Raw genomic sequence first — 26534 nt, forward strand, 5'->3', positions numbered from 1 at the left:
ATCTTCTTTTCTCTCTGATTCTTTATTTTAGTTTATATTTTATTCTTTATTCTTTTTAATTTATTTATTTTATATTTTTTTCTTGGCTCCGCTCTTACCCGCGCTCGCTCCGAGTCCTCCTTCAACGGTGCCGGTGTCGGTGCCTGCGCCGGCGAAAGCGGAGTAAGAGGATGCGATGCTATCTTTGTTATCGTTGTGGAAGATCGCGGAGGCGGTTGAGGAGGGGTCGAAGAGTAAAAAAAAAGAACGAGAGAAAAGTAGAGGAAGAGGATACGACGTTACTCTCTTTACTGTCGTAAAGAGCCAGGGAGGCAATAGAGGAGGGTCGGAGAGAAAAAAAAAGGGATCATGGTGCGGCCTCGGTGGGGTCGGAGGCGAGAAAGGCTGATGGTGCACGGGGAAGGTGAGTGTGCGCTACGGGCCACCTCCACCGCCTTTTTGGAAGAGAAAGAAAAAAAGAACGAGAGAAAAAAAAAGAGAGAGAAAAGAGAATAAAAGTATTTTGGTCAGTTTTCTAAAAATTCGGCTCGAATCTGTAAAATCCAAAAAGAATCCTACTTTTGCAAAAGCTCAAAACTGCTACATTTTTTTTATGCAAATTGGCATATAATTAAACTAAATGGGGATTATCAGAAATTCCGATAAGAAAAATCAAGCAAGAAAGCCTTCCACGTCTGTAGAGTTCTTAAATAAAAAAGGGTAAACTTCAAATATCCCCCTTGTGGTTCCACACTTTCTCACTTTAGTACAGTATGGTTTAAAGTGTATCAAGTTAGCCCCTGTGGTTTCACATTTTCTCACTTTAGTACCTTGTGGTTTAAAGTGTATCAAGTTAGTACATTGTGGTTTTATTTTTCTCTTTTTATTATCCGTTTCACTAATTTTTTTTCATTAAATAAGCGACAAAGTTAAAATTAAAGGGTACTAAAGTGGATATTCGATAAATCTAGGTAAGGTGTTTGAAGTTTTTTGTAAATAATTTAACAAAATATTAACGGAGGAAAAAAAATAAGTGACAAAGTTTAAACTAAAGGTACTAAAGTAAATATTCGATAAATCTATATAGGGTATCCAAAATTTTTTTTATATAATTTAACGAAATATTAACGGAGAAGCCGATGAAAAGAGAAAAATAAAACTATAGGGTACTAAATTGATACATTTTAAACCATGCACGAGATATTAAAGTGAAAAAATACCAAACCACATGAATGATATTTAAAGTTTTTTCAATAAAAAAAAACACTCTATTCTTATCATATTTTAACTTATCTAGGACTTTGTAAAACCATTTGTCAATCATTAAAAGGGCCCGTTTGGACTAGCTTCTAAAAAAGTGATTTTTTAAAAAGTGATTTTGATTTGGAGGAGTGATTTTGATTAAAAGCTATAGAACGTTTGGCTGAGTTTACATAAAAGTGATTTTTCTGAAGTGATTTTGAAAAGCAGTTTGACAAATTTTTTTTGATGTTTGCATAAATTAATATTTTCACTAAATTTTATTTTAAAATAATTTAAAATCTAAATTTAAATTTGAATTAAAATTAAAATTTTTAAATTTCAAAATTATACAAAATTTAAAATTTGATATTTTAATTTTAAAAATAATTTAAAAATTTAAAAATTTAAAATTTAAAATAATTATGAAATTTAAAATTTAAAAATATAAATATAAATTTAAAAATATAAATAATTATGAAGTTTAAAATATAAAATATTAATATTTAAAAATATATTTAAATTTTAAATTTAAATTTAAAATAAAAATTAAAATTAAAATAAAAAATAATTATGAAATATAAAATATAAAATATAAAATTTTAATATTTAAAAGTTAAATTTTAAAATTTAATTTTTAAAAATTTAACATTTATAATTGAAGATTAAAATTTATAATTTAAAATTTGACATTTTATTATTTATTTCAAATTTGAGATTTGAAATTTAAAATTAAAATTTAAAATTTAAAGTTTGAAATCTATTTTTCAAAATTTAAAATTTAAAAGTTAAAATTTAAAAATTCAAAAATGAATCTGAAAATTAAAAATTAAAATTAAAATTAAATTTAAATATTGAATTTAAAAGTAAAATAAAAATTTGAAGTTTTAGTCCAAAATTAGAATAAGATTTCAAGAACCAGTTTTTTTCTGCTTCTGATTCTGGTGCCTTCAAAATCAGTTTTTTGATTCTAAAAAGCAGAATCAGATTTTAAAAGTAAGGTTGTCAAACGTTCTATTGAGCGGAAATTTATTTTTCAACCCAAAAGCGCTTTTTAAAAGTTAGGCCAAACACCCCCAAATTCAAGTCCAAGAGGAGTACTTATCATGCGCTATACCAATGCGAGACCATAGTTAGTTAATTCGGATTCGGCAAAAATTCGGTACGGATATAATACGCATAAAGTTTATTTTCCAACTTTTAAATTCGTTGAAAAATTCGGCTTAAAAAACGGATTCAGTATAAAATATAAAATATAAGATAATTTATATTTAAAAATAAAAATTATAAGTTTTTTATTTATATTTTTTTTAATAATTCGCGAATAATTCGGCTGGCCCAAAAATTTGCGAATAATTTTTTTTTTTTGAAAAAAATTTGTAAACGGACTGTTTAATTTGAATTTTTAATAATTTGTGAATAATTTGGAAGTAATTTGCGAATTAACTAACTAGGTGTGAGACTCGGCAATATGCATACGTATACACTTAAAAGAAAAAAAGAAAAAAAGAGCCGAGCCGAAGCGGGAGCCGGAGCGGAGCCGAAGGGTACACGTGAGTGGCGTGGCAGTTCTCCTCCCTCCGCTCTGATCTGCTCTCCTCCGGGCCTTTCCCTGTCACAAATCACAATCGTTAAAACCAGTCCCCACCCGAAGAAAGGAATAAAACCCCAAATATCCTCTCGCCCCGCTTCCCTTGCGCTCCTCGAATATTCCCTTCGTTGTCCTCGCATATCCTTCCGCCCCTTCCCTTCCCCTCCCTTCTTATATCATCGGCCCCCCATCCCCCACCTCTCTCCTCNATTATTACTTATTATTATTATTATTATTATTATTATTATTTTGTCAGTTGGAAGGATATTATTTTCAACTGTTCATCCAACTTCTTATAGATTATATCCTCCTCCTTTCCCTTTATTGTATTACTTATTATTATTATTTTTGTTTCCCTTTGATAATATTATTATTGCTATTTATTATTTTAACCTTCTCCTTCCTTCCTTCCCCTTTCAACCCTCCTTCTGAGCTCTCTCCCTCTCTTCCTTCCGGAATTGAATCCTGTTTGCTGCTTTGAGAATTGAGATCGAGGTGGTGAGATAGATAGAGAGATATAGTAATATTAAGGGAAGTGATCGATTGTTGGGGGGGGAGGGGGGCGAGGGGGAGCAGGGATGAAGTTCGGGAAGAGCCTGAGCAACCAGATCGAGGAGACGCTGCCGGAGTGGAGGGACAAGTTCCTGTCGTACAAGGAGCTGAAAAAGCGGCTGAAGCTCATCGGCGCCGAGAGGCCGCCCAAACGGGCTAGGGCCGTGGCCGACGAGGACGGCGTGGAGGCGTCGCCCGTCGCCATGACCCGCGAGGAGGAGGAATTCATCACCCTGCTCGAGGCCGAGCTCGACAAGTTCAACACCTTCTTCGTCGAGAAGGAGGAGGAGTACATCATCCGCCAGAAGGTATTTCTCATTCCTCTAGCTCCTCTTCCTCTTTGTTCTTTCTGTATCTTTTATTCTCGTTCCGCCCGACCTCGACCCCCTTCGTAGTTTACTTCTTACATAAATGTGGTATGAACTCTCAAGTTTTCTCTCCACCGTCTCTCTTCTTTTCCTCCTCCTATTCAACGGAGGATCGAGATGCACGAAGATACAAGTAAGAAATTGGTCCTCAATTTTATGGCGCGGGGAAAGGAGGAAAGATCTCCCGTGTCCGAACAATCGTACTGTCGTCGATCCTCAGATTGGTTTGCATGTTTCTCATTTCGCCAGAACAATCGATCAATGTGCTGCTGCTTTATTTGCATAACTTGATGAATTGTATTGCGTTGTTCTGATTGGTACCGTTTGCTGTGGATCGGTTTCAATTGTTTTGTTCTTGCGATCACTATATATCTATATATATATCTATGTGCGTGGCTTGTCGGTCTTGCTCCCATGCACGCGATGCGGGCATCTAACCAGATCTTACACATCCCCCTTGTCGTTGAGCAGGAGCTGCGGGACAGAGTGGAGAGAGCCGTCGGAAGAGATTTCAAAGATGAACTGACGAGGGTGAGGAAGGAGATCGTGGATTTCCATGGGGAGATGGTCCTCCTTGAGAACTACAGCGCCTTCAATTACACCGGTACGTAACGTACTCTAATTTTTTCCTAGTTCCCCCCTGTCAAGTCGCCTAACCCTCTCCTCCGCACCTCCCCCACTCTCAAGTCTAGATATGACTGCTGAGGCCTCCTTAGGATTACAGAACAACAGAGTAGCCCCAACTTAAATGCTTCTTACTTAACTCTGCATCCCACTAATCATATGCTTGTCTTGTCAAACTGATTTTCCTCCCAATATCTATATATCTTTTATTCCACTCTTGATTTTACTGTGACATGCTCTTTCCATTATTGTCTTTCTCTAGTCAACATAGATTCTTAGAGCAGTTTAGCTTTGTAAAGAAATTTTAGCTGCATCTACTATGCACAATTATTGCATCTCAAGTATTTTACTTTGACAAGCTTTTTTTCCGCGAAAAGAGAGGGAAAAATAAAAATAAAAGCATATACGACGAGTATTTTTTCTTCGTTCTGGAGATTCACTTATCATCCCAGTGTGGAATGGGTTGTGGAATGGGTCGTCCTATAAAGGTGAAGGAAAATGGTGAGGCAATTTTTGGTTTCTAAAAGTGCACTCCGCGCTTATAGCACTACTCTTTGGTTTACAGAATTCATTCTCCGCGCGTCACTACTTGTTTGACTGTTAGGTCTTAATCTCAGTGCTATAAAAAAAATGCCATTCTGGAATGTTTTATCAAATAATATTTTTTAACAAGACGGTCGGAATAAAAAAATGTCGTATGTCACGATAATTTCTTTATTGCCTGATTGTAAGTGTTTGTACTGCAACGGTTTCTATGCTAACATGCTTATTATTATTGTTATTATTGTTATTATTTATTTACCTATATTAAATAGTTTTATTTATGTAGTAAAATAATTTAAAAATTCTTTGAGTTTTGGATACAGTATGTTTGACTCTGCTCGGACACGACAAGAACGACTAAACATAGTTAACTGACTCGTCAGACACATGGATAACCCGGTCTAACTAAGCACGCCGGTTAAGATACAAATGGTAGGTTGACGAATCAAACACTAATGGGAGTACTTAAACTTGTTACGACTTATTTTAGTAGTAAAATTCAGTTGGCCACCTCCTCTTTTTTCATTGTTTGATGAATCCCGTAGGCTGCTCAATTCATGCCTCATCCATGCACTTGGCGAAAGGCAATAGATGTAGGGAGGCCACAGAGGTATTAATATGAGCAGCATTCGGAAGGCATTGATTTTTGGACTTATTATTCCACATCCTCATTTCTCACCATGGTGGCGGCTTGGCACCACCTCTTCAGCTCCTTTATGAGGGTCTCCCCATCTCTTACCGCTTCAATATTCACGGCTTGATATTGAAATTGACATTGACATAATTTAATCCTTGAATTTTTTTTTTCTTTTTATTTTTCTTTATTTATTTGCTCATTCATATTTTCTTAGTAGAATGAGTGGTAATAAAGTCCATCATTGTTTCCTATGTGTTTATTGAAAATACAGTTTTATTTTTTCTTAATTTATACTGTACACTGTGTAGCATTTATCTCACTTTAATGGTTTTTTGAATTTTGGTTGCAATATGTGTGCCGTTGTTGCTAATGATATACATTAGATGTTTTTACGAGTAACATAAGAAATGCCATCAATTGCTTAGATTGGATGTGTTTGTTGTTAGGAAAAGCGTTAGTGCTATACCACACTGTTAAAGATATTTTGTATAAAATAATTGTATTATGATATCACATCTGTATCGTGTTCAACATCTTTTACATTTTGGTAACTCAGGCACATGAATAGGTAAACATTAGTGATGGTTAGGTACGTCATAATGGTTTGATGTTTCAATTTCTACTTCGAGTATCCATATTTATAATAATTTCTCTAAATTGCTTTGTAATTTTCTCGAAAGAAGAACTGTTTTGTCATTTGTTGTAGATAGAACATATAGAGTGGGCAGAGATGTATAAGTACAACTTTCTAATAAGATAGGTGAGAACGGATATTATATGATTTTTTTTTTTCTAGTTGTTGATGCTACAGCATGTTCTGAGAGATGCTTCCATGCTGTTATGCTTTGTTAAAAATGTATTTTAACAATATGTATCTTTTTTTTTTTCACTTAGAGATAATTGGTTTAGGAAGTGCAACCAATGTTGGAAATGATTTGATTGTTGCTCTAGCAAGTACTTGAACATAGCTAATCAGTTCATGAGCACATGATAGTTATATCTGATGAAGTTGGTTGAGATCCAAAATTATAGGTTGGTGTATCACATTTTCGTTAGAGTACTTTAGACTTTAAGATGGCTTGATCAAAATAGTGAAGTCCAGTTGAATGGCTCTATAATGACATAATATATGATTCAGCTCAATAATCACATTATATGGTTTACTCAGAATGATGAATAGAAGTAAAGGTTGCAGCATTTTATCACTAGATATAGATGTTGGCATATTTTTGCCTAAAGATAATCAGCAGTGCCAACGGATTATATTTATACTTGAATACCTAGAACTGCAAGAAGTTTAGAAGGAAAATCTATTATGCTATCCTGTGTCAGCCCGTTCCAGATATGTATCGAGTGTTGACTGCTTATCAACTGTATCTTCTTTTTCTTTTTCAATGAGCATGATTTTTCTCACTCTTCATTACATGAAACCTGCCCTTTTTTCTCGCTGTGAATCGTGTAGAAACTCATCATTATGTCAAAGTGTTTATTGCTCTTATCCAAACCCGAGAAAGCTGTGCATGAATTAGTACATCTACTTTTAGTCAAAACATAAGATGATTTACTATTATGTTCTTGCTGTATTGGGATTCATACTTCGTTGCTCCTTGTTTCTCTCTTCACTGTAAATATTTTTTTTTCCTCACCGCAAAATAGATTTGTTTCTCTTTTTTCTTGGACCTCATTCTGTAATCATGAAGAAATTTATGTTGTTATTCATGGTATTTTAACAGGGCTGGTGAAAATACTAAAAAAATATGACAAAAGAACAGGAGCTCTAATTCGGCTGCCCTTCATTCAGAAAGTGCTGCAGCAACCCTTCTTCACCACCGATCTGCTGTACAAGCTAGTAAAGGAGTGTGAGGCCATGCTGGACTGTCTCTTCTCGACAAATGAACCATCCGTATCGGGTGAGGAGAATGGTGAAGAAGCAGTTGATGGACAGCATAAATGCTCAAAACCAGGGTCAGCCTTGGTAAAAGGTGGGGTCCCAGAGCTAGAGGAGATCGAGTACATGGAAAGCTTGTACATGAAGAGCACGATCGCAGCATTGCGGGCTTTGAAAGAGATCAGGAGTGGCAGTTCCACGGTCAGTGTGTTCTCTCTGCCTCCTTTGCAGACCAGTGGAGTCGACGAACGGTGGAGTAACGTTCCTGTTGTAGAACAAGTGGCCAAGTGATGTCAGCAGATGTATTCATGGCTTCATACTGCTTTACTTCTTCGTTGTTCCTACGTGGATGTGCTTGGAGATGGATTAGGATCTCCATCTCTTGCCTCCTTTTTTATGTACAACTTATAATCTCACGTGTATTAATTAATTAGGTCCTAAATCTCTCTGATAGATGTATAATGCCAAATTCTGAATCCAAGTGGCTGAACTAGAGAATTCCTGCTTGTTTTTTGATTCTGTAGTCTCTTGTGGGCTAGTTATCTTGTCACTCTGAACGTATTGTGATTTCATACACGTAATATGTAAGGTTTCTGCTAAACATTTTTGCTGCGCAGATAAGACTCATAATATACATGATTTCTGACTCCATCGCTTGGTTGTTTGTCTCCACTACTGCTGCTTGTGTAGTTCGTTTTACTGTTAGAGTTTGAATAGTATGATTCAGTCTACTATTGTTTTGTCAACTAAGGTTGCGTTTGTTTGACAAATTGTGGAGAAAGAAAGCTGTTTTGGTTTAAGCTAAACCACCTTGGGACAAGTTAGAAATTTTCGAGCGTTCCCCGAAAAATTGGTAAAAATTGGTACGTATCTAGCGGAAAAAAGAAAACATTCTGAAGTGCCTTGTCGAATGACCGACAACCGCCGGGCTAACTCATTCCACGGTATTCATTTTCCATGTGGAAAAGACGTTTATGATTCCACATCATCAATGGCCTTTTAAAGGTCCAAGATCAAATTTTTGTGCAGATACATCGAGTAGGTGTTATAACACAGCCAATAAATATTATTCTCATATCATCATAGAATCAATCAAATAGCATACTTCTTCAACCATTGTTTCTAGAATTAATTGAACACGTCCTACGATGCCACTTGATCGAACTGGGACGAGCTGGTAGTGGGCGGGAATGACCTGACCCAGACTTGAAACTTGAAAGGACCCGCGTATTTGTTTGACACAGGCCGGGTCAAGCCTGCTGTCACCAAGCGGGCCGTGTAATAATAGTAGTAAGAAGGCCTGGAACGCTGAGGGCTCCTGAGTTCCGCTTAGCCTACCGCATGGGCCGTCGCAAGGAATAGTATAGGCTAATCCTCTGCTTCAAAACCGAAAACCCTTTCGTCCGCTCCGCCGACGACCTCCCTCCCATCTCCATCGCTCCCATCTCTCTCCCGCTGCACCCTTTGCGTCTGCGCAACCGCATACTCTTTACACGCTTAGAAGAAGCTCCGTCATCGCCGCTCCGCCCGCCATGAGGCCCCCTGCAGGTAACTACCGTCTCTTTTTATTTTATTTTATTTTATTTTACTCTCTTTCTTCCCCCCCCCTAAACCCTAGACCTGTAACTCCCTTTCCCACTTATTGTTGTAGTTGTTGTTGTTTTTGGTGGTGGTGGTGCTTTGTATAGCAGAGGGAGCGAAGGCGATGGTGCCTCAGAAGCGGCCGCGACCCGGGTCCAAGTCGAGCGCCGCCCTAGTACCGGATGAGGGACTCAGCGATGCGGAGCGCATGATCTTAGAGGCGATCCGCAGCAAGGAGAACATGGGGATATGGACTTTTGACCTTAAGAAGCTGACGAATCTACCCCGCGGTGTGTTCGACAAGGCCCTTAGGTTGCTCCAACAAAAAGGTTTGATCAAGTGCGTCGTCAGCATCCACAACAAAAGCAGGAAGATGTAGGTGGCTAGAGAGTTCGAACCCGCCAAGGAGATATCGGGGGGCACCTGGTATTCCCACGGAAGCCTCAACCAGGAATTCATCGGCGACGTCAGGTCCAGGTGCTTGGCGCAGGTCACCAGGCTCCGGATCGCCACCGTCGAGGACGTCTGGAAGGGAATCCAAATGTCCCGCGACAGCAAGGCCGACTTCACCTTGCAGCAGATCAAGGAGATTGTTCAGGCCATGGTTTTGGATAAGGAGCTAGAGGAAGTGAAGAGCACCGGCGACGGCGATTTCTCTGTGGTGCCGGCGGGAAGGCCGTGCTACAGGAGGTTCGAAAGAAGAGCACCTATTGTTGGCGCTCTGTCCGCCATCCCTTGTGGGGTGTGCCCTAGGATAAGTGAGTGCACACCCGATGACGTTATCTCCCCCAGCACTTGCATCTATTTCACTAAATGGCTCGAATTGGATTTTTAGGTGCAATCATTCGTAACCTCTATCTATGTGACCTAACGCCTCATAATGGTATCTATTTTTATTTTTTCTTTTTTGAGGGTTTTTTTTTTTTTAATGTCAATTCAGCTTTTTGCTTTCTTTTAGTTTTTTTTCTTAAAAAATTTTGTGGAGTGTATTTTTTTAAGATCGCAAATTATGTTTGCCACCGTTAATAACTAAACTGATTCTTAAAAAAAAAAAAGAAATTTCCCAATGTTTTAGATCCAGTATATTATCTTGGTTCGTGCTCATTTTAGACCACTCATTATCCGATTTTCTAGAATATAAGAGGCTGTGGCTGTTTTCCTTTATGGTGTGCATTTCTTCTACTAGCAACAAATATAAGCTGCAAGTTTTCTTCATTATACATACCTGCAATTATTGGTTTGGCTGCCTATATTTTTCTGTGTGATCGTCTTCCGACGCTTTTAGTATCTAGGTCCCAGCTAAGTGCTGAGTGAGTGGCTTCTGTCCTTCTGGCCAAGTGCTAATTAATTCATGTGAATGCAAGAAGCACGAGAGTAACAGTGATGCCGGCGATTAACTGAATTCTGCATTTAGTGATTTAGGGGCAAATAAGAAAGGTCAGCAATTTGCTAATTACCATTAGTGTTTGTAGCATTTTTGCACACGAATACATTAGTTGTATAGTTTGTGCATTTGGCTATTGCATTGACTAGCTCTGAATTTGAGCACAACTAATGTTCAGTTTCAATGCCCAACGCCAGTTGGTGAAGGTATTCCTTTTACTGTGTTACTTCATTACAGATTCTTCTTAGTTATCGTATAACATCTCTTTGTCCTGAAGTGTTGATAATTTTTACTCTTGAAGTAAGAAGCACTGATCTGTGCACTCTATCTTCGCATGTCAGATCTCAGTTGCCTTGCAAGGAATTGAAGCTGAATCAACTTCTACTTTTGATCTTTTACTTGGCTGATGCTCTACCATGTTGTTCTGTTGAAGTTGAAGCATTGCAAAGACAATTTGCTGGCTATTATTCCTAAATTTTGCATTCTAGGTTCAAATTATTTTCGAAAGAGCACAACTATGAAATGTGAACTAAAGGGTTTAGGGTTTAGTCCGATTAGTCCTATTAACGATGTCTTCTTCATTTTTGTTACTGCATGAATTAAAGCTTCTCAACTTTAGCTCCCACCATGAATGACATTCGGACATTAATCAAGCCAACACAAAAGAGAGAGAAAAATGGTTTCAATGTTCCCACTGACAATTGAAGAAATATAATGGCTGACAATGAAGAATGCAGTGGCTTGAGTAAATGTCACTGATTTCCTTGATTCTGATCAGCTTATATGTGATGTCTCGTTAGAAATCTCAGGGTATGAATGGCTGGTATAATAGCTGTCTGTTAGGGTAAATTTATTTGGTAGGTTCATGGGCAATTTCAGAATTTCTCAAATTAGATCTATAGAACCAGATTGGCATGAACAATGCGCATTTACTTACTTTTGGTGCTTATAGCCTTACCCATAAACTAAGAGTATTTTGTGACTAGCATTTTTCTACTCACTGTATTAAGATCAGACGTTTGTCTGCCAAATCATTACACTGATGCTTAGGAAGCCACCATCATGAATATTTTGAATTTATCTGTTGTTAAGAAATTACTATCTTCATTTTGCCGCTTAGCCTACGCCATAATGGTTATTATATCATCAATTGTTAGGTTTCTAGTTTCTACTTTTTCCCTTTGTGACATAAAAAACATGTGCCTCCTTAGGTGTTTTTCTTGAATACAACTGGCCACTCCGAAATTTTCTGAATACAAAATGTTCTTGGTGGAGCTCACGTATGCACTCAAGAAGCGTTGTCGCACTAAAATGGTACTTCCTGCACTGGTCAAGTGTGTTACATTGGAAGCTTATTGAGCTACTGTGGATGAATACATCACCATAGCTTCTTTGCTGACCTATAAGATGCTTTATGCTGCTCAGTATTCTCCGTTTTGTGATGATATGTTGGTAAACATTATGCTTGTCTTCATTGTTTCCGTCCTGGAACTTTTAATAGGTTTCATTGACGGCTTGGCTTGACTTTTGAGTTTTTCTGTTATGATAAAATGACTTGTTTTGTAAAAATTTGGAAGAAGATGAACATGGGCCAGACAGGAGGCCAAAGGCTCATCATGGATGATGTGATGAATTAATTTTCTTGTGTTCCATGGATAATAGATGATAGCCAACCATTTTATGATTTCTGCAACACATTTAAATGGCATATCTGGGCAGATTCAGATATACCATGTTAGAAAGCTATTTCTGTTTGAGGGATATTATACATGTCTTTTCTCTTACTTGATTGATATAAATGTAATAAAATATGTTACTATGAAGTGCACTAGCTTTATCTTTCGGGAGCTCTTTTGATCAACCTCATTGAACCAATTCTATTTCTTTGTTTCATAATTATTAATCTTCATCTCAGCCTGATGCTTCTAGGTGAAACCAAAACTTATCACAAGTTCATGAACCTGGTTGTCATGATAGATTGTCCTATGCACTTGCAACTAGTACAAAAGGCTCAAATATGAAAAGGGAAAATTCCCTCCTAATATTTGTGTTTAGTCGCCCTTAGCTTTAGTAGTTAAAGGTATAAGCAAAGTGGAGAGTCAGTGGAGACTGACTGTTTTCACACTCTTATGCGCTTTAGAATAATGGTATGGGTTTGTTTATATTCTTGAATACTCAATTTAGAGGATTAGGATAGGAGCCTCTAATATGGTGGCCTACATGTTTTAGAAGCTCATGGTCTATTAGCATTGGGGTGAGAAAGACACAACAATAAGCTAATTGGAAGACAGCCCAGATGGCCCTATATAAAGATTTTCTTCTGGGGAATATTAGCAACTTAAGATAGTAAAATCCCTCCTCAAAGCGCTAATGGCAGATAGCAGCTACATTTAAGATGGCGTATGTATTGCACATTTTTGTTGCTTTGTTGTTTATCTGCTTTTCAGTACAAGCCCAAGAAGGATTACAGAAGGGGCTCTACTCTTCTTCTTGTCCCAAGGCTGAGGACATAGTAAGGTCTACTGTACAGAAATTCTTCAACAACGATTCCTCCATTGCCCCAGGTTTGCTGAGGCTACATTTCCACGACTGTTTTGTTCAGGTTTTTCTCGTTCTACTTTGTTTCTGTTATTAAGAACTTTGTTCATGTACATTGCAGAGGATTCCAATTTGCTTCTTCAGCTCCTAGCTATGTCTTGGAACTCACTAGACCTTCCAAAAATCTCTTTATCTCACAGCTTTTTATCAATATCTTCAGCTTAGCTCTTGACTCATCTAACGAGTGGTGCAGCTTGCTGCGCACGTGTATCTCAGTGATTTTAGATGATTCTTACTGCTGCTTGCTCCATAGGGCTGCGATGCATCTGTTCTTATCTCCGGATCTTCTTCTGAGAGGATTGCCGTGCAAAACCTTGGCCTAAGGGGATTTGAGGTTGTGGATGATGCCAAGTCCCAGTTGGAGGCTGCATGTCCTGGGGTAGTCTCTTGCGCTGATATACTGGCTTTGGCTGCACGTGATGCCGTTTATTTGGTATGTTCTCAATCATGTCAACTTACAACTGCGAGTAGCCAAAATCACTCGCTGTGCATCTTTGACTAGGAAATTTTATAGATTTGGAACTGGCTCTGTGGACATCATTTTTTTGGATTTGAACCCCACAACAATGATTGAACTGTTTTAATTAGTCAACTTCGTTTAGACTTTCCTGCTCTGTTAACAAAGTCACAGAATTAAATAATGTAATATTCTGTCAAAATTAATGCAGAGAAAGCAAGTTCTAACTTTGATCTGACTAAAATCAAACAGTGCTATATGGGATGTTTCGAGTTCAGAAAATGTGCGTGCGTACATTTATGCCTTTGTAACACTGCATATAATTATATGCTTCCCGAAGGAGAGATTTTGAGTCATCAAACCCATGACTTCATGGTATGCTACTAATTTGCTCCTTGTGTGGAGTTCTTGTTTAGACTGGTGGTCCAAGCTGGTCTGTGCCCTTGGGGAGAAGAGATGGCAGGGTTTCATCTGCATCAGATGCCACAGTTTTACCATCACCAACTGATTCTCTGTCCAGAGGCAAAAGTTTGCAGATAAAGGCTTGACTGATCATGATCTTGTGACATTAGTTGGTAAATCTCAAGTTCTCTTGAATTTTGACAGGCTCATTGCCTTTAGAATAGTATACTGTACTAATATGTGATGTAATTCAACAACAGAAAATTGGTACTTATATTTGGTTAGTACTCTCGATGTTGAGTGATATAACTGTGCTGAAAAGGCTTAACATATTGTGATTCTGTATCGGATTCTATTTGTTCAATAATGCAGTACTATCTTGAACTTTGTTTTATTGATTGCCTATGTCGTTACGTGAGACCAAATTGCCAACTGAGTCATTGATGATCAGGCTTTAACATAAGTGGAACCCATCCTTTCTTTAGCTACTCTTTGAGTTTGCTTTCTTCTTACTGATAACTAATCTCTTTTACTAATCTCCCCTTTAGTTATATCCACCTTCTGCTCGCATCTGACACTATTATCATATCTGTTTAGGTGCCCACACGATTGGTCAGACGGATTGCTTGTTCTTCCGCTACCGTTTATACAACTTCACAGCGACAGGCAATGCTGATCAAACCATCAATGGGGCCTTCTTGGGACAGCTTCAAATGCTGTGCCCCGAAAAGGGCAACCCCTCGAAGCAGGTTGCTCTTGACAAAGATAGCATAGCAAAGTTCGATGTGAGCTACTTCAAGAATGTGAGGGATGGAAATGCAGTTCTCGAGTCAGATCAGAGGCTCTGGGGAGATGTAGTGACCCAGAATATTGTCCACAACTATGCAGGGACCATACGGCGCCTGCTGGGACTTAGGTTTGATTATGAGTTCCCGAAGTCTATGGTCAAGATGAGTAGCATTGGGGTTAAGACGGGCACCCGAGGTGAAATTAGAAAGATCTGTTCCAGGTTTAACTGAGCTGAAAACAGCAGGAATAATAATAATAACAATAATAATGAGGTGGACTGCAAGATCTGCATGAAAGTATCCATTCCGGGATGTAGTGTCCATTTCGATGCTTGTGTGTTTGCTACCCGTTCAGAAGATGTTGTTGATCGAGTGAATATTGTAGTTTATGTGGGGCGGACTTTGCCAGGAGGCAAATGCCTCTAATTAAGTTGGATGGTGTTTGTGGTTCATGGGATGAATGCTTAGATTTAAGAGGTAGTAAGTGCTAACAGACTTTTTAATGGAGTGATGGTTTATGAGTGTGCACTTTGTTGTTCTGTACAAATATGAGCTCACCTCATCTATGAAATGTCTGCAGTAAAATTTTCCACCAGGACACGTTTAAGAGTATTATCCTCGTATCCTCCTCTTCCATTCGCGTTCAGTCGATAAAACTAAGCACACGAAAAATATTTTTCTCTCAGAAATCTTTCTAAAATACTTTATGAAAATTGAATACTACTCTAGTGTACTCTTTTTTAAAAAATTAATAGGACTGGTAAGTAAATCTTAATCATTAAAAAAATAAGTTTACAGGTGGATTTGGATATACAGCATTGCTTATAGTTTAAGTTTTATTTTGGGAAAACTTCAAAACAATAAGTTTACAGGTTGATTTGGATATACAGCATTGCTTATAGTTTAAGTTTTATTTTGGGAAAACTTCAAATACCCCCCATTGTGGTTTCACTTTTTTTCACTTTAGTATCCTGTGGTTTTGCACTTTTTCACTTTAATATTCTGTGATTTAAAGTGTATCAAGTTAGTACCCTGTAGTGTCGCACTTTCTCACTTTAGTACTTTGTGGTTTAAAAATTACAGGGTACTAACTTGATACAAAAATAAAATCACAGGGTACTAACTTGATACAAAAATAAAACTACAAAGTGCTAACTTGATACACTTTAAATCACAGAGTACTAAAGTGAAAAAATACGAAACCATAAAGTACTAACTTGATATACTTTAAATCATATAATATTAAAATAAAAAAGTGTGAAACTACACCAGGCTTTTTGAAGTGTTCCCTTTTATTTTTTTCGTTTGGTTTTCCAAGCGTCGTACGGAGGTATGTATTTGTGGCATGCTGATTGGTGGGGCTGTCATAAAAGCAGCGGGGTTGAGAGTTGAGAGCCACCATCGACATCGTACAGAGACGAGTCACGTGGCGGGGAACATATCCGTTGGAGTCCGATTGGGCTGGCTATTCATTGAGTCACAGATGGCAATAACGACGAGGGATCGATCTATCCATCCAAGGTGCATTTTGTATTCAGATTATGCAGTGCTATTAGCCAAAACGCAATTAGAATAAAAATAATATAAAAATATAAAAATTTTCTTCCAATAATTTTTTTTTGATGATATATATATATATATATATATATATATATATATATATATATATATATATATCCTGGATTCCTACGGAAATCTTCACCGCAATCCTACGAAGACTGAAGTCTCCAGAACGAGAAATTCTACACTATCACACTTGCACCAGGTTATCAATAACAAGCCAATTACATTTATTCTTTTCAAACAAAAGTACAATAAAATTTTTTTTTTACAATCATAATAGAATATATACTTCTAAAAAAAGACATTTGATTAATTTGTTACGTCACGCCACCAATATACCCGTTGTATTATAAAAATTTTCCTCCAGAACCTACTGGTAATGAATGGTGATGGATCAATACTGACTCCGTGGTCTGTGGCGGCCCAGCCCGGTCAATTACCGTGGTCACAAGTAAAATAAAGCGTTCTGTTCTTCGTACCAATAAATTCATTCCGGGCCATGGAATGGGATGGGGAGCGACGGGGACAGGGCGCGATCTAGCTCCGGTGGAACTAACCAACCTAACCAGGAGAAGAGAAGAGCCCAGGAGCGAACGATGGTGAAGCTGCTTTTACCGAAGACTCTTCTTCATGTTCTGAGCTTGCAGTTCCTCCTCCTCCTCCTCCTCCTCTGCGTCTCGTGGGGCTCCTCCGTCGTCGTCTCTTCGGGATCTGAGATCGTCGCTGATCACCCTCCACCCCATGAGCTTCGATCCTTCACGATCCGGGAGAACCTGCAGGTAGGGCTCTCCAAAGGAGACAACAGATCACTACTACTCCTTTTTCCCCCATACTTCCTTCCAGACGCACCAGCAGATTTCCAAAGGTGTCCGCTTCTTTTTCTCCCACTAACAGTCCCCCTCTCTCTCTCTCTCTCTCTCTCTCTTTCTTGGTTGTTGTTAACTATCTCAGAAAGAGGGTGAGGAGGCGGGAAGAGGAAGGGGATCGTGTTCGTACACGGTGAAGATAAGGACCAGCTGCTCTTCCCCGAAGATTACCAGAGATGCTATCAGCCTCGCTTTCGGTGATCTCTACCGTAACGAGGTACTTATTAGCTTTTGGTCTCTCTCTCTCTCTCTCTCTCTCTCTCTCTCTCTCGCTTTTGCTTTTTTTTCTTTCAATAATTTTTTTTAAAAAAAAGAAAAAGAAAAAGAAAAAGAAAAAGAAAAAGAATGCCTTCCCTCTGTTGTTCATTTTACTCTGGGTGTTAGAGGAGAGCTTTGCCTGCCTCCGATCGAGGGCTAGAACGATTCGTGAGAAACGTGCACAAAACAATTGGAATAAGAGTAGTTAAACGGACTATAAAGAGAAATACAGGTTAAACAATGGGCTAAAAAAAAAAAAAAGGGAAAAAAAAAGTGGACGAGATCATGGTGTCTGCTGACTACTTTCTAATAATTGGCCACAGCTCACACGAAAATGGCTTGGCTACTTTNTTTTTTTTTTTTTTATAACCGCATTGTAAAATGGCAATGGGGGGTTATGTATCAGCGAACCAGTAGTAACTGTGTGGGTGCTGCAGCAGCACTCATGCCGCTGCAAGAAGGCTCAGAAGTATAAAGTATTCCCCAGTCTTATTAGAGATGCCAAGCTGCCACCGCTGCATCCCCACCTAGCCCATCTCACAAGCCCAGCAACTTGGCTAATTTACCCGCTCAAAAAAGTTGGAAATCAATTCAAGCTTCCTATTGCCCAAGCCCAGCTCAAATAATAAAAGCATCAATCAATCGCAGATCACCGAGTTTGTGATGAATACACTCGGGAATCCCTTCATTAGTTTGTAGGTTACCAATTAACACTCCCAATTAAAATAGACATCTCATAACGCGATTTGTACTTAATCATCATGATCAGGTTTACGTGCCACGGCTGGACGATCCCTCGTCAGGCACATTTGAGCGGTGCTCCACGGACACATTCAAGATCAAGGGGCCCTGCGGCTACGGAGTGTGCTACCTTTACCTGCGGCGGAATGGGTGGGATGGTTGGATTCCGGAATGGGTTCAGGTCTACGACCCATACTACAGCCGCACCGTCACCTTCTACTACAGCACTTCTCTCCCCAATGGCGTTTGGTACGGTTTCAACCAGTGCCCCAGAGCCACTCAGACCGGCACCACCGCTGCTGATCCTATCTCCAGGATGTAGAGTTATTAGTATTATATCAGTCTAGCGCTTCCTCAAGCTTGGCTGGAACATAGAGTTCATCCATGGGCCTCTCCATATTTGGGGCTTTTCATATCTTGCTGTTGCAGCAGCACTATTGAGTCTATTATAAAGTATGGTACTTTTTTCTCGTTCCTCTTGTTGTTATGTCAGGACTTTTCTACCTTCATCGTGGTATGCAAGCAAGGAGTTCTTCTAGTTGGGAAATTTTTTTAACAATTCGTCGAGTATCCAAAGACATGGAGCAAGGCTAATTGTTCCTCACGTATATGCTGTTGTTACCCAGCAATTGAATGGCTGTGTTTCTACTGTGAATTTCAGCCTTCTTATGCTCGATCGTCTGTGAATTAACTTCCTCCACAGCTACAGTCGCACAACAACCGGCCGAAGTCTTGTACCGATTAGCTCAACTACTTGAGAGCGGAGCTTATACACTTAATAATCAGCTTCGTCTAGTTTCTGAATGGCTTTGAATGTGAGAGGCTCGTGATTGCCTTCTGAGTTGCTGCTTATGATCTATCCAACAATGTACTTAAACGGTCGTGAAAAATGCACGTGGATCACTGCTTTTTAGCCCAACTGGTATACTGAGAGCATAAATCAAAGAGTGCTGCTGCCTACTACTTTTAGATATGCTATTAACAACTCAAAATATGAGTGCTGTGGTATTTACACTCAATTTTATATATATTGGCTAAGGATTGCCGATTGCATACACCTGTAGCTCAGTGGATAGAGCATCGTAGGTTCGACCCGTACCTGGCATGTGCTTAAATTAACTTTCTTATTTTAACATTCGGGATGCAAAATTAGTACGCAGGAGTACCTTCTCAGGATGCAAGCATGCCTCTGCATTTTTTAAATTTGAAAAGGCATCGACTGCATATGTAGTACAATGTGCATGCCATGGCCCTGAATGACTACTAACCGAACTTCATTTTCTTCCTAAGAATGAGTCAAGTGTGGAGAGATACCATCAAATGCTAAGACTATATTGAAATCATCAAATTATTACTGAGACTACCTTGCCATGCACGCCGCCCTAAGAAATAAGTTATTCTCTTGGAATAGTAGCATAACTGTGGTCTTTCATATTATGAGTCAAGAATTTAAATGTCCATCGGCACGAACCGTATTTACCGTGCCGTATCGTGTCAACAAAATATCGACACGACATAGCCTCTGTACTGATGGTACATCCGAAAATCTTTTATTCTTTGAATCAGTAAATAAGTCTCTCAATAAAATTCAAAAAAATTAATAAAAAATATATAATAAACAATCAGTATATTTTATTTTTAAAGAAAATAAATATTTTATACTATTATATGTCTACACACATAATTTTTTTATGATTGGCATGCATCTGCAGATCCGGCACGCACCGTGCCATACCGTATTGACAAATTTTTCGTATAATTCTATACCAGGGTGCTTAAATTCTTGTTGTGAGTGACTATCTATTAATTTTTTTTGCAGGCAGGAAAATTTGTCGGATGAAAGAATGTGGGGGTAAGGCGATGTGATGGTTGCTGACAGTCCACAAGTACACACGCGCTGATAAATGGGAGGCAGGGTGTGACTGCGAGCAGAGTTACCATTGGCATTCCATTTTATCAGCCCCAACACGGTTGGCATTCGCATCCATACATCCCAACATCTTACTATACTAAACACCACCATTGCTGCAGGTTATTTCTTAAACAAGGTGCTTACCTTTGCCTTTGCCTTTCTCCTCAATCTCCTATTCTGCATGTCGCTCATCAGTACATCTGCCTGTGCATACTTACTTTCATATATAGCTGATGACTGCGTTTCCATTGGAGATTCTACTTTCCACATTGTTGTGGAGAAGCTTACCTGCGGGCCAGGTCACAGCATCCGGTGGGACCTTTTATTTCGCTCTTGCTTTAGTCATGGATTTCTTTTCTGATTAATTATTCCCCTTCATCGCCTAATCTTCGCGACGCCACCAGAAGCTTAGGGAAGGGAGGCACGAATGTTTTGGATGGAGATATTCATGCTGCACATACAAATTTCTTCAACACGGCAACAAGCAGCGCCAGAATCAAGACATGGCGGGTTTACCACCTACATCACTGCATGAAAGTTCTCATATGGTTCAACAATTCTTTCTCATGCAGGTTGCGAGCTTAGAGCCACATATCATACATCACATTTTCTGCTTGATGATATTAATATTCAGTGACACGATATTCACATGCTGGGAGCTACAGGATATGCAAGGCCTATATCCTTTGACCACATAAATTTCACCAATTTAGAAAATCCTATCCTCATCGATCAATACTATTGTTATCCTGGAGGCACGTGTTGCATTCAGGCTACATGCGCAGTTATTCAATGTTCTTCATCTGAGGTTGCAATTGGACTTTAGACGACATATATTCCTCGATATTTTGTGTTCGGTTTACAGAGCTTTTCCATTATGCAGAAGGATGCAGTACGCGTAAGCAACGTCAGATATGCACACCTTCTCCGGACATCAAAGAGTGAAGCAGCAATTAGCCTCAAGTGCAGCCAAAGTGTCCCTTGCACAGTGATCCAAATTAATGAGGTTAACATCACCTCCATATCCTCTCTTGAGGATACTGAGGCTGTTCATGCCGACACCCATGGCGAGACCTCTGGCTACATCACGTCTACCTGAAAGTGCGGTGCCTCAACCAGCCCATAGTGTTCTCTTGAGATAACAGGTTGAAGTTTTATTTTCAAGTCCATCCAGCGAACTTGGAATGCTTGCGATTGTTTTAATTTTCTTTTGCTGAACTCATTATGTCAAAATACATGTGACTTTGGTCATTATGTTATTTATGTTTTCTTGCCCCCAAGGCTACAAATATTGAATATTTGACCAGAAACTATTTCGTGTGTTTCTTCTTTTAAGAGAAATAATAGGAAGTACACAAGACATGTTGAAACCACCGTGCAACAGCATCGGACATCCGGAGCACAGGTCTTACCAAGTGCCTTTTTCTGTATTTTGCAGGGATAAAAAACAGGTATGTTTCAACTAATGCAAATTTTCTTCCCCTTAACAATGATGCTTTAGTTGAAAACTCAACGGAAGAGTAGACAACATACGATTTTTCTTAGTCAGAAGAATACTTGGTTCTACATAGTAGACAACAATTGATTACTCCCCATGTAGGCCATTTGCTATATATACATATCACTAAAGCGATAACTTGTCGGACCGTTCAGCAAGTTGTCTCACCCCATAAATACTAACTACAGCTGAGATTTGAGTCCCCCCAGAAGTTCGGTATGATTTTCTTCAGAACAAATAAAAATGCGAAATGAATCTTATCTCGCCATACCATTTAGGATGCCGACGGAGTCGACGGCCCAACAGCCTACAGTATTTCGCACGAATCTGTCTCAGACCGACCGAATATTGCATAGCGATTGTTCGCAACGTTGTCATACGCAAAATCCCTGACGAGCCTGCAAATGAATGAAAAAAATTATTCCTGGCGCAGGAATAAGCATAGACATGGAATAGCTTAACGAAGCAACCCTGTATGTATGACAAGAAAGGAACTTAACAAAGGAACCATCTTTAACATGAAGGCAAGTTGAGGGAAAGGCAGCTCAAGGTACTCCATTATCCGTAGCACTGCTTCCGACTTTATAGAGGACCTATCGAACCGACAAAAACTCTGTGTTGTTATTAATGTCTAGCTGCATCTAGTCTAAGCATACTAAAGGCTTTACTGAAGGCCCCTGTATCTGTAAGAAATTTAAGGCATCTCCGATTACGGAATTTGCTACCTATCCTTTTCAACAAGAACGACGCTGGAGATATCGTCGGGCGATCTTCCTGATCTCTGCAGGAGCTTCCTTCCCGCTGCGCTCTGGAGTGGTTCGTATCTAATCCTCCTGCTCGACACGGAAACATTGTTAATTACTCTCAAATCAATAGAACCCAAGAACTGAAGGGCGTTTAGAGCCGCCGGAGCAAAAGAGGTAGGGAGGGAGCAGAGACACCTATTGGGGTCGTTGTCCCGGACGAAGCGGACGCCGCCGTTGCAGAGGTTGCAGACACCTAAATAAAATAATTATGATCTCGTAACTCACCAAATCGCGCGTCGATCCATCGTATCCAAGAGTAACATGGAAGGAAATTAAGGAATGGCGACGATCGAGGACGGAGGGAGGGAGCGGAGCGGACTGAGTTAGATGGTTACCGTCAAAGAGCATGATGGGCCTGCAGTCGGTCTGGAAGAACTCGGCGGCATCGGTGGCCTTCACCCAGTCCGCACCCGATGCGGAGGAGGCGGCGGCGGCAGACCGTCGGCGGAGTCGGACAGGCCTCGGACTCGTCCTCGTCCTCGTCCTCGTCACCCTCACGGGATTCGTTATTCCTNTCTATGTCTTTAACAAACTGTGAAATAATGTCTACTTTGCCAATCTTTTTAATCGAAATCTTTCCAAAATTTGTCCAAATAGTTGTTTGAATTTTTTAGGCCAATTTGCATAAAAAATTCACTAGTTTTGAACTTTTGCAAAAGTAGGCTGCCTTTCGAATTTTGTAGATTCGGTCAAGATTTTTAGAAAACTGACCAAAATACCCTTATAATCTTTCTCTTTCTTTCTTCTTCTTTCTTCTTCTTTCTTCTTCTTCTTCATTTTAACTCTCAACAATTTTCTCCTGGTCTACGCCAGATTGCAAGTTTAATATACTACAGCACCAAGCAACTGAGCAAGTGCCCATTTCGCCTTACTTGCGAAACTTAAAGAAAGCAAAAAATAGTGGGTGCTTTGCATTAACGCACAGAAGCAAAAACTAATCCACCCGGGCGGGGCGCCAGATCGAAGCTCAGTTGGGAAGCCCTCCTGGAGGATTGTGCGGGCTAATGCAGAATTAAAGGTCATGCAAGCAAGAAAGGAGACAACATGGGCGCAAAAAACACTCAACCTCACGCAACTTCAACTTCTTGCACGGTATAATTAAACAGTCCCGCCCGAGATTTTAGGACGCTATCAAAGTATCCCATTTGAATTCCAAGAACAACAGAGGAGTCGATCAAATTTAAAAACACCATAGCACCTAAAATAGAAAGATCAAGCTAAATCAAACCATGCAAAACCGAAGAGCAAAATACTACTAACTGCCGCTCTTTAGTACAATTTTCTGGAACAAACAAAATTTGCGTGCCAAAGACATGCAAAAAGAAAACAAAAAGAAGAGGAAAGGAGAACGAAGAGAGCGTAGACTTCATTCTCTAGATTTGTGATGGTGCTCTAGCTCTGCTCATAAACCATCAGCCGCATCTCTTTCATCCACTGCAGCAGCCATCAATTCGTCAAAGTTATTCGTCTTTTCCAGCAAGATCTCAATCTACACATTGAGCTCAAGTAAGAAGAAAGCATACATCTCCATTCTCAAAACTAAAGGCGTTATGCTCTAACCTTGGCCTTTTGTATCGGCCGTGCTCGTGACTCCTCATTCATATTGACCATAGATGTCATGATCTCTACAAATGTTTTTTCCACAGAGCGAATATATAGAGCAGAATCACAATCATCAACACTAAAGGGTCCGCAGACTGTTCTCTTGGATAATCAACAGTGTTTATGTATTAATTTTAGCATGTAAAAGATATCAAAAGCAAAATACTTACTTTTCTCAACAGCAAGACCATTGTTCTTAAGAATCTCCGCAATGGTCACCACAGTTGCAATAGCTGAGAAGTAAGACATGGAAACTTAGTTCTCGTGGAAATCACAGCACAGGAGACAATAACAAAAGAATGAGAGGAAATTGTGGCACAACAGAGTCATAAATTGTTTTGCAAATTGCATGCTTTCCCATGATATTCAGATTAAGAACTGTAGTCTCAGCGTCAACGGAGTCAATTACTCTTGCTAGGCATTATGCAGGTTGATTGTTTATTGGTATGAGCCTACAGTCCCAATCATTTTTCACAAAACTCATCTTAAAATATTGCTAGCAGTAACTCGTACTGTGTACAATTGTCCCTTGCTCTTACTTTTCTTTCCTAGTAGCACTTCACATGTAATCAACATTTCCATTCGATTTAGTCAAACTGGTCTATTGCTGACTCTGTTCTGCGGTTGTAGTTTTCTGTTCCTAGTTCTTTTCTTAAAATCTCCCCTTTCCATTCCGGTCCCTATGTCAGCATTGGTAAGGTGAAAACATGTTTGGAAAGTATAATTTATCTAGAAGCTCTTATGCGTAAGCATATCAAAGTCAGGAGGTTGGGCTCGGCACGTAAAATTGGTTTCGACTTGGCCGGGATTTTTAGGCATATGAATATCAGGATATGTTAGATTGGAATTGAAATCTAGACTGGACGTGCATTGGATTTGGCCTCAATCCTAACCGAATCCAACTTGCGTAATAGTTTGCGTGTGGGATTATGGTTCAGGTTTAGCTCACTGAAGCCATAATTCCTACTTGAGGACAGAAGAAGAAGATAGGTGTAGACTGGAGAGTGTTCAGAAAATAATACCCATTCCAAGAGCCGAAAGCTCCACTTGGTTGTGTTGCTGCATATACCTCTGCATTCACAATCCAGGGAAGAATGCCATTACAATTCAATCCAGCCTTTAATCCTTTATAGACGCTGTACTTAACTATACCAATTGTCGAAAACAGAGAAGGTGGTGGAAACTTTTTAATCCAAATGAAAAAGACAAAAAAAAAATCAACTAAAAAGCAATGTAGCACAACGATCTCCCAGAACTGAAACGCTGTAAAAAAAAAAAAAAAAAAAAAAAAAAAAAGGACTTCAAAGGCACCATACATGCATAAAAACAAACAAAATAAAACAGAACCAGAATATCTAAGAAATAAATAAATAAATAAATAAATAAGGAGAGAGAACAAGCACGGGCATGACCGGAAACAGAAGGGAATAGAGAGGCATTAGCATAAACGAGGGGGAATCACCAAGCAGACAGTGAACTTTTCCAAACATCTATGTCAAAAGAAAAGACACGATGATGCGAAGGATGCGCAGGGAAAACGGGAGGGAAAATGGGAATCTCAAAATAATCAGGCGCTTTTGCTTGTTAACCTTGGCGAGGTTGACGTAGAAGAAGAGCGGCTTCTTGGTGTTGGACACCTGGATCCGATTCTTCTTGTGCGGCTCGATGGTGATGTTGATGTTGATGTTGATGTTGGTGTTGTTCACTCCCTCGGCGATCTCCTCTATATCCATGCCTAGCTAGATTGTGACCCCCAAAGAAAAACCCAACCCTAACCCTAATCCTAACCCTAACCTGCTAGCTAGCCCGTGGGGGAGGAAGCAGAGCTGCAGAGTAGGAGGAAGAGGAGGAGGAAGAGGCGCCAGCTGAGAGAGAGAGAGAGAGAGAGAGAGAGAGAGAGAGAGCGAGCGACCAGAGATGGTTCGTCTATAAGGACTGAGGGTGCCCCGAACGAACCGGCCCATGCATTCTCGGTTTCGAAATGGGGTGACAGAGGTATTGGGCTGGCTCTCAAATTCGGGCGCTTTGGTTGGGTTGGCTTTATTAAGGTCTGATCTCAGAAGACTTACTCGGGCCTCCTTCGGGCCTTCTTGGCCAAGTCGGTGCTTCTCAAAACCTGCACAACTAGCGCCCTCGTGGGCTAGCAGGACCCAAATACATGTTGGGCCTACAGGAAACCGAACAGATGCTGTGGGCACTGGGCGCATAATGTGCTTTATTCGGTTGAGAATTGTAGTAAGGTATTAAGGGTGAACCCAAAATACAAGAAAAGGGCCTCTAACATCATCATTCTAAATAAAATAAAATAAAATTCTCTCTAATAATAAACTGAAGAGTAGGAAGCACAGTTGTTTCCCTCTCAAATCTGAATCTCATCTAGCCACACTGCAGGCTTCTCCTAGCGCGCTGATGTGTTCACTCATTATTCAGCTTGGGAAAACAAAGTTCTGCATATGAATGATACTGATCGGTGGCTTCAATTCCTATCCGACCGCTGATCAATACAGCATGTCATTTTCTTGGAGTTTGGTAAGCTGCAGCAGTCATGTATGTAGTATACACGTAAAATAGTTCTGAAAACTCGCAAAATCGATCGAGTACGTGGAATCTAATTTCCAAGTTTCGTGAAGAAGTTATATATAGGTGCTTAATTACCC

The 26534-nt window shown here is 39.5% G+C and overlaps 6 protein-coding genes across 9 annotated transcripts; 4 read left to right on the top strand and 2 right to left on the bottom strand.

Annotated features, from left to right (window-relative positions):
* LOC109716302 (SPX domain-containing protein 1-like) lies at positions 3157-7940 on the top strand. Its single transcript, XM_020241652.1, has 3 exons — positions 3157-3669; positions 4201-4333; positions 7267-7940. The coding sequence occupies exons 1-3, from the start codon at positions 3388-3390 to the stop codon at positions 7710-7712; spliced, it is 861 nt and encodes a 286-aa protein (XP_020097241.1). The 5' UTR covers positions 3157-3387; the 3' UTR covers positions 7713-7940.
* LOC109716301 (peroxidase 25-like) lies at positions 8450-15243 on the top strand. The gene is given in 7 exon segments (XM_020241650.1): positions 8450-8969; positions 9073-10439; positions 11598-12988; positions 13238-13417; positions 13858-13954; positions 13957-14016; positions 14441-15243. Coding segments are annotated over 5 exon segments (966 nt in total). The 5' UTR covers positions 8450-8969; positions 9073-10439; positions 11598-12781; the 3' UTR covers positions 14863-15243.
* Positions 9127-10860, top strand: LOC109716325. Its single transcript, XM_020241701.1, has 3 exons — positions 9127-9377; positions 9480-9744; positions 10624-10860. The coding sequence occupies exons 1-3, from the start codon at positions 9127-9129 to the stop codon at positions 10858-10860; spliced, it is 753 nt and encodes a 250-aa protein (XP_020097290.1).
* Positions 16582-18618, top strand: LOC109716303 (embryo-specific protein ATS3A). The gene is made up of 3 exons (XM_020241653.1): positions 16582-16973; positions 17146-17277; positions 18088-18618. Exons 1-3 carry the CDS (start codon positions 16704-16706, stop codon positions 18379-18381), a joined length of 696 nt encoding a protein of 231 aa, XP_020097242.1. The 5' UTR covers positions 16582-16703; the 3' UTR covers positions 18382-18618.
* Positions 21380-23468, bottom strand: LOC109716586 (DCC family protein At1g52590, chloroplastic). Its single transcript, XM_020242117.1, has 6 exons — positions 23403-23468; positions 22611-22791; positions 22411-22468; positions 22195-22302; positions 21970-22062; positions 21380-21867 (listed from the first exon to the last, which is right to left on the bottom strand). The coding sequence occupies exons 1-6, from the start codon at positions 23466-23468 to the stop codon at positions 21777-21779; spliced, it is 597 nt and encodes a 198-aa protein (XP_020097706.1). The 3' UTR covers positions 21380-21776.
* Positions 23371-26356, bottom strand: LOC109716304 (uncharacterized protein At2g34160-like). Of its 4 annotated transcripts, none has more exons than XM_020241654.1 (5): positions 25467-26356; positions 24900-24948; positions 24048-24110; positions 23836-23972; positions 23371-23764 (listed from the first exon to the last, which is right to left on the bottom strand). In XM_020241654.1, exons 1-5 carry the CDS (start codon positions 25608-25610, stop codon positions 23678-23680), a joined length of 480 nt encoding a protein of 159 aa, XP_020097243.1. In that variant the 5' UTR covers positions 25611-26356; the 3' UTR covers positions 23371-23677. The 4 variants fall into 4 exon arrangements, with proteins under 4 accessions (XP_020097243.1, XP_020097244.1, XP_020097245.1 ...); XM_020241655.1 differs by having other exon boundaries at positions 23836-23900; positions 25467-26341; XM_020241656.1 differs by having other exon boundaries at positions 24900-25023; positions 25467-25546.

This window comes from Ananas comosus, linkage group 10 (genome assembly GCF_001540865.1).
Source record: "Ananas comosus cultivar F153 linkage group 10, ASM154086v1, whole genome shotgun sequence".
Classification (NCBI taxonomy): Eukaryota; Viridiplantae; Streptophyta; class Magnoliopsida; order Poales; family Bromeliaceae; genus Ananas; species Ananas comosus.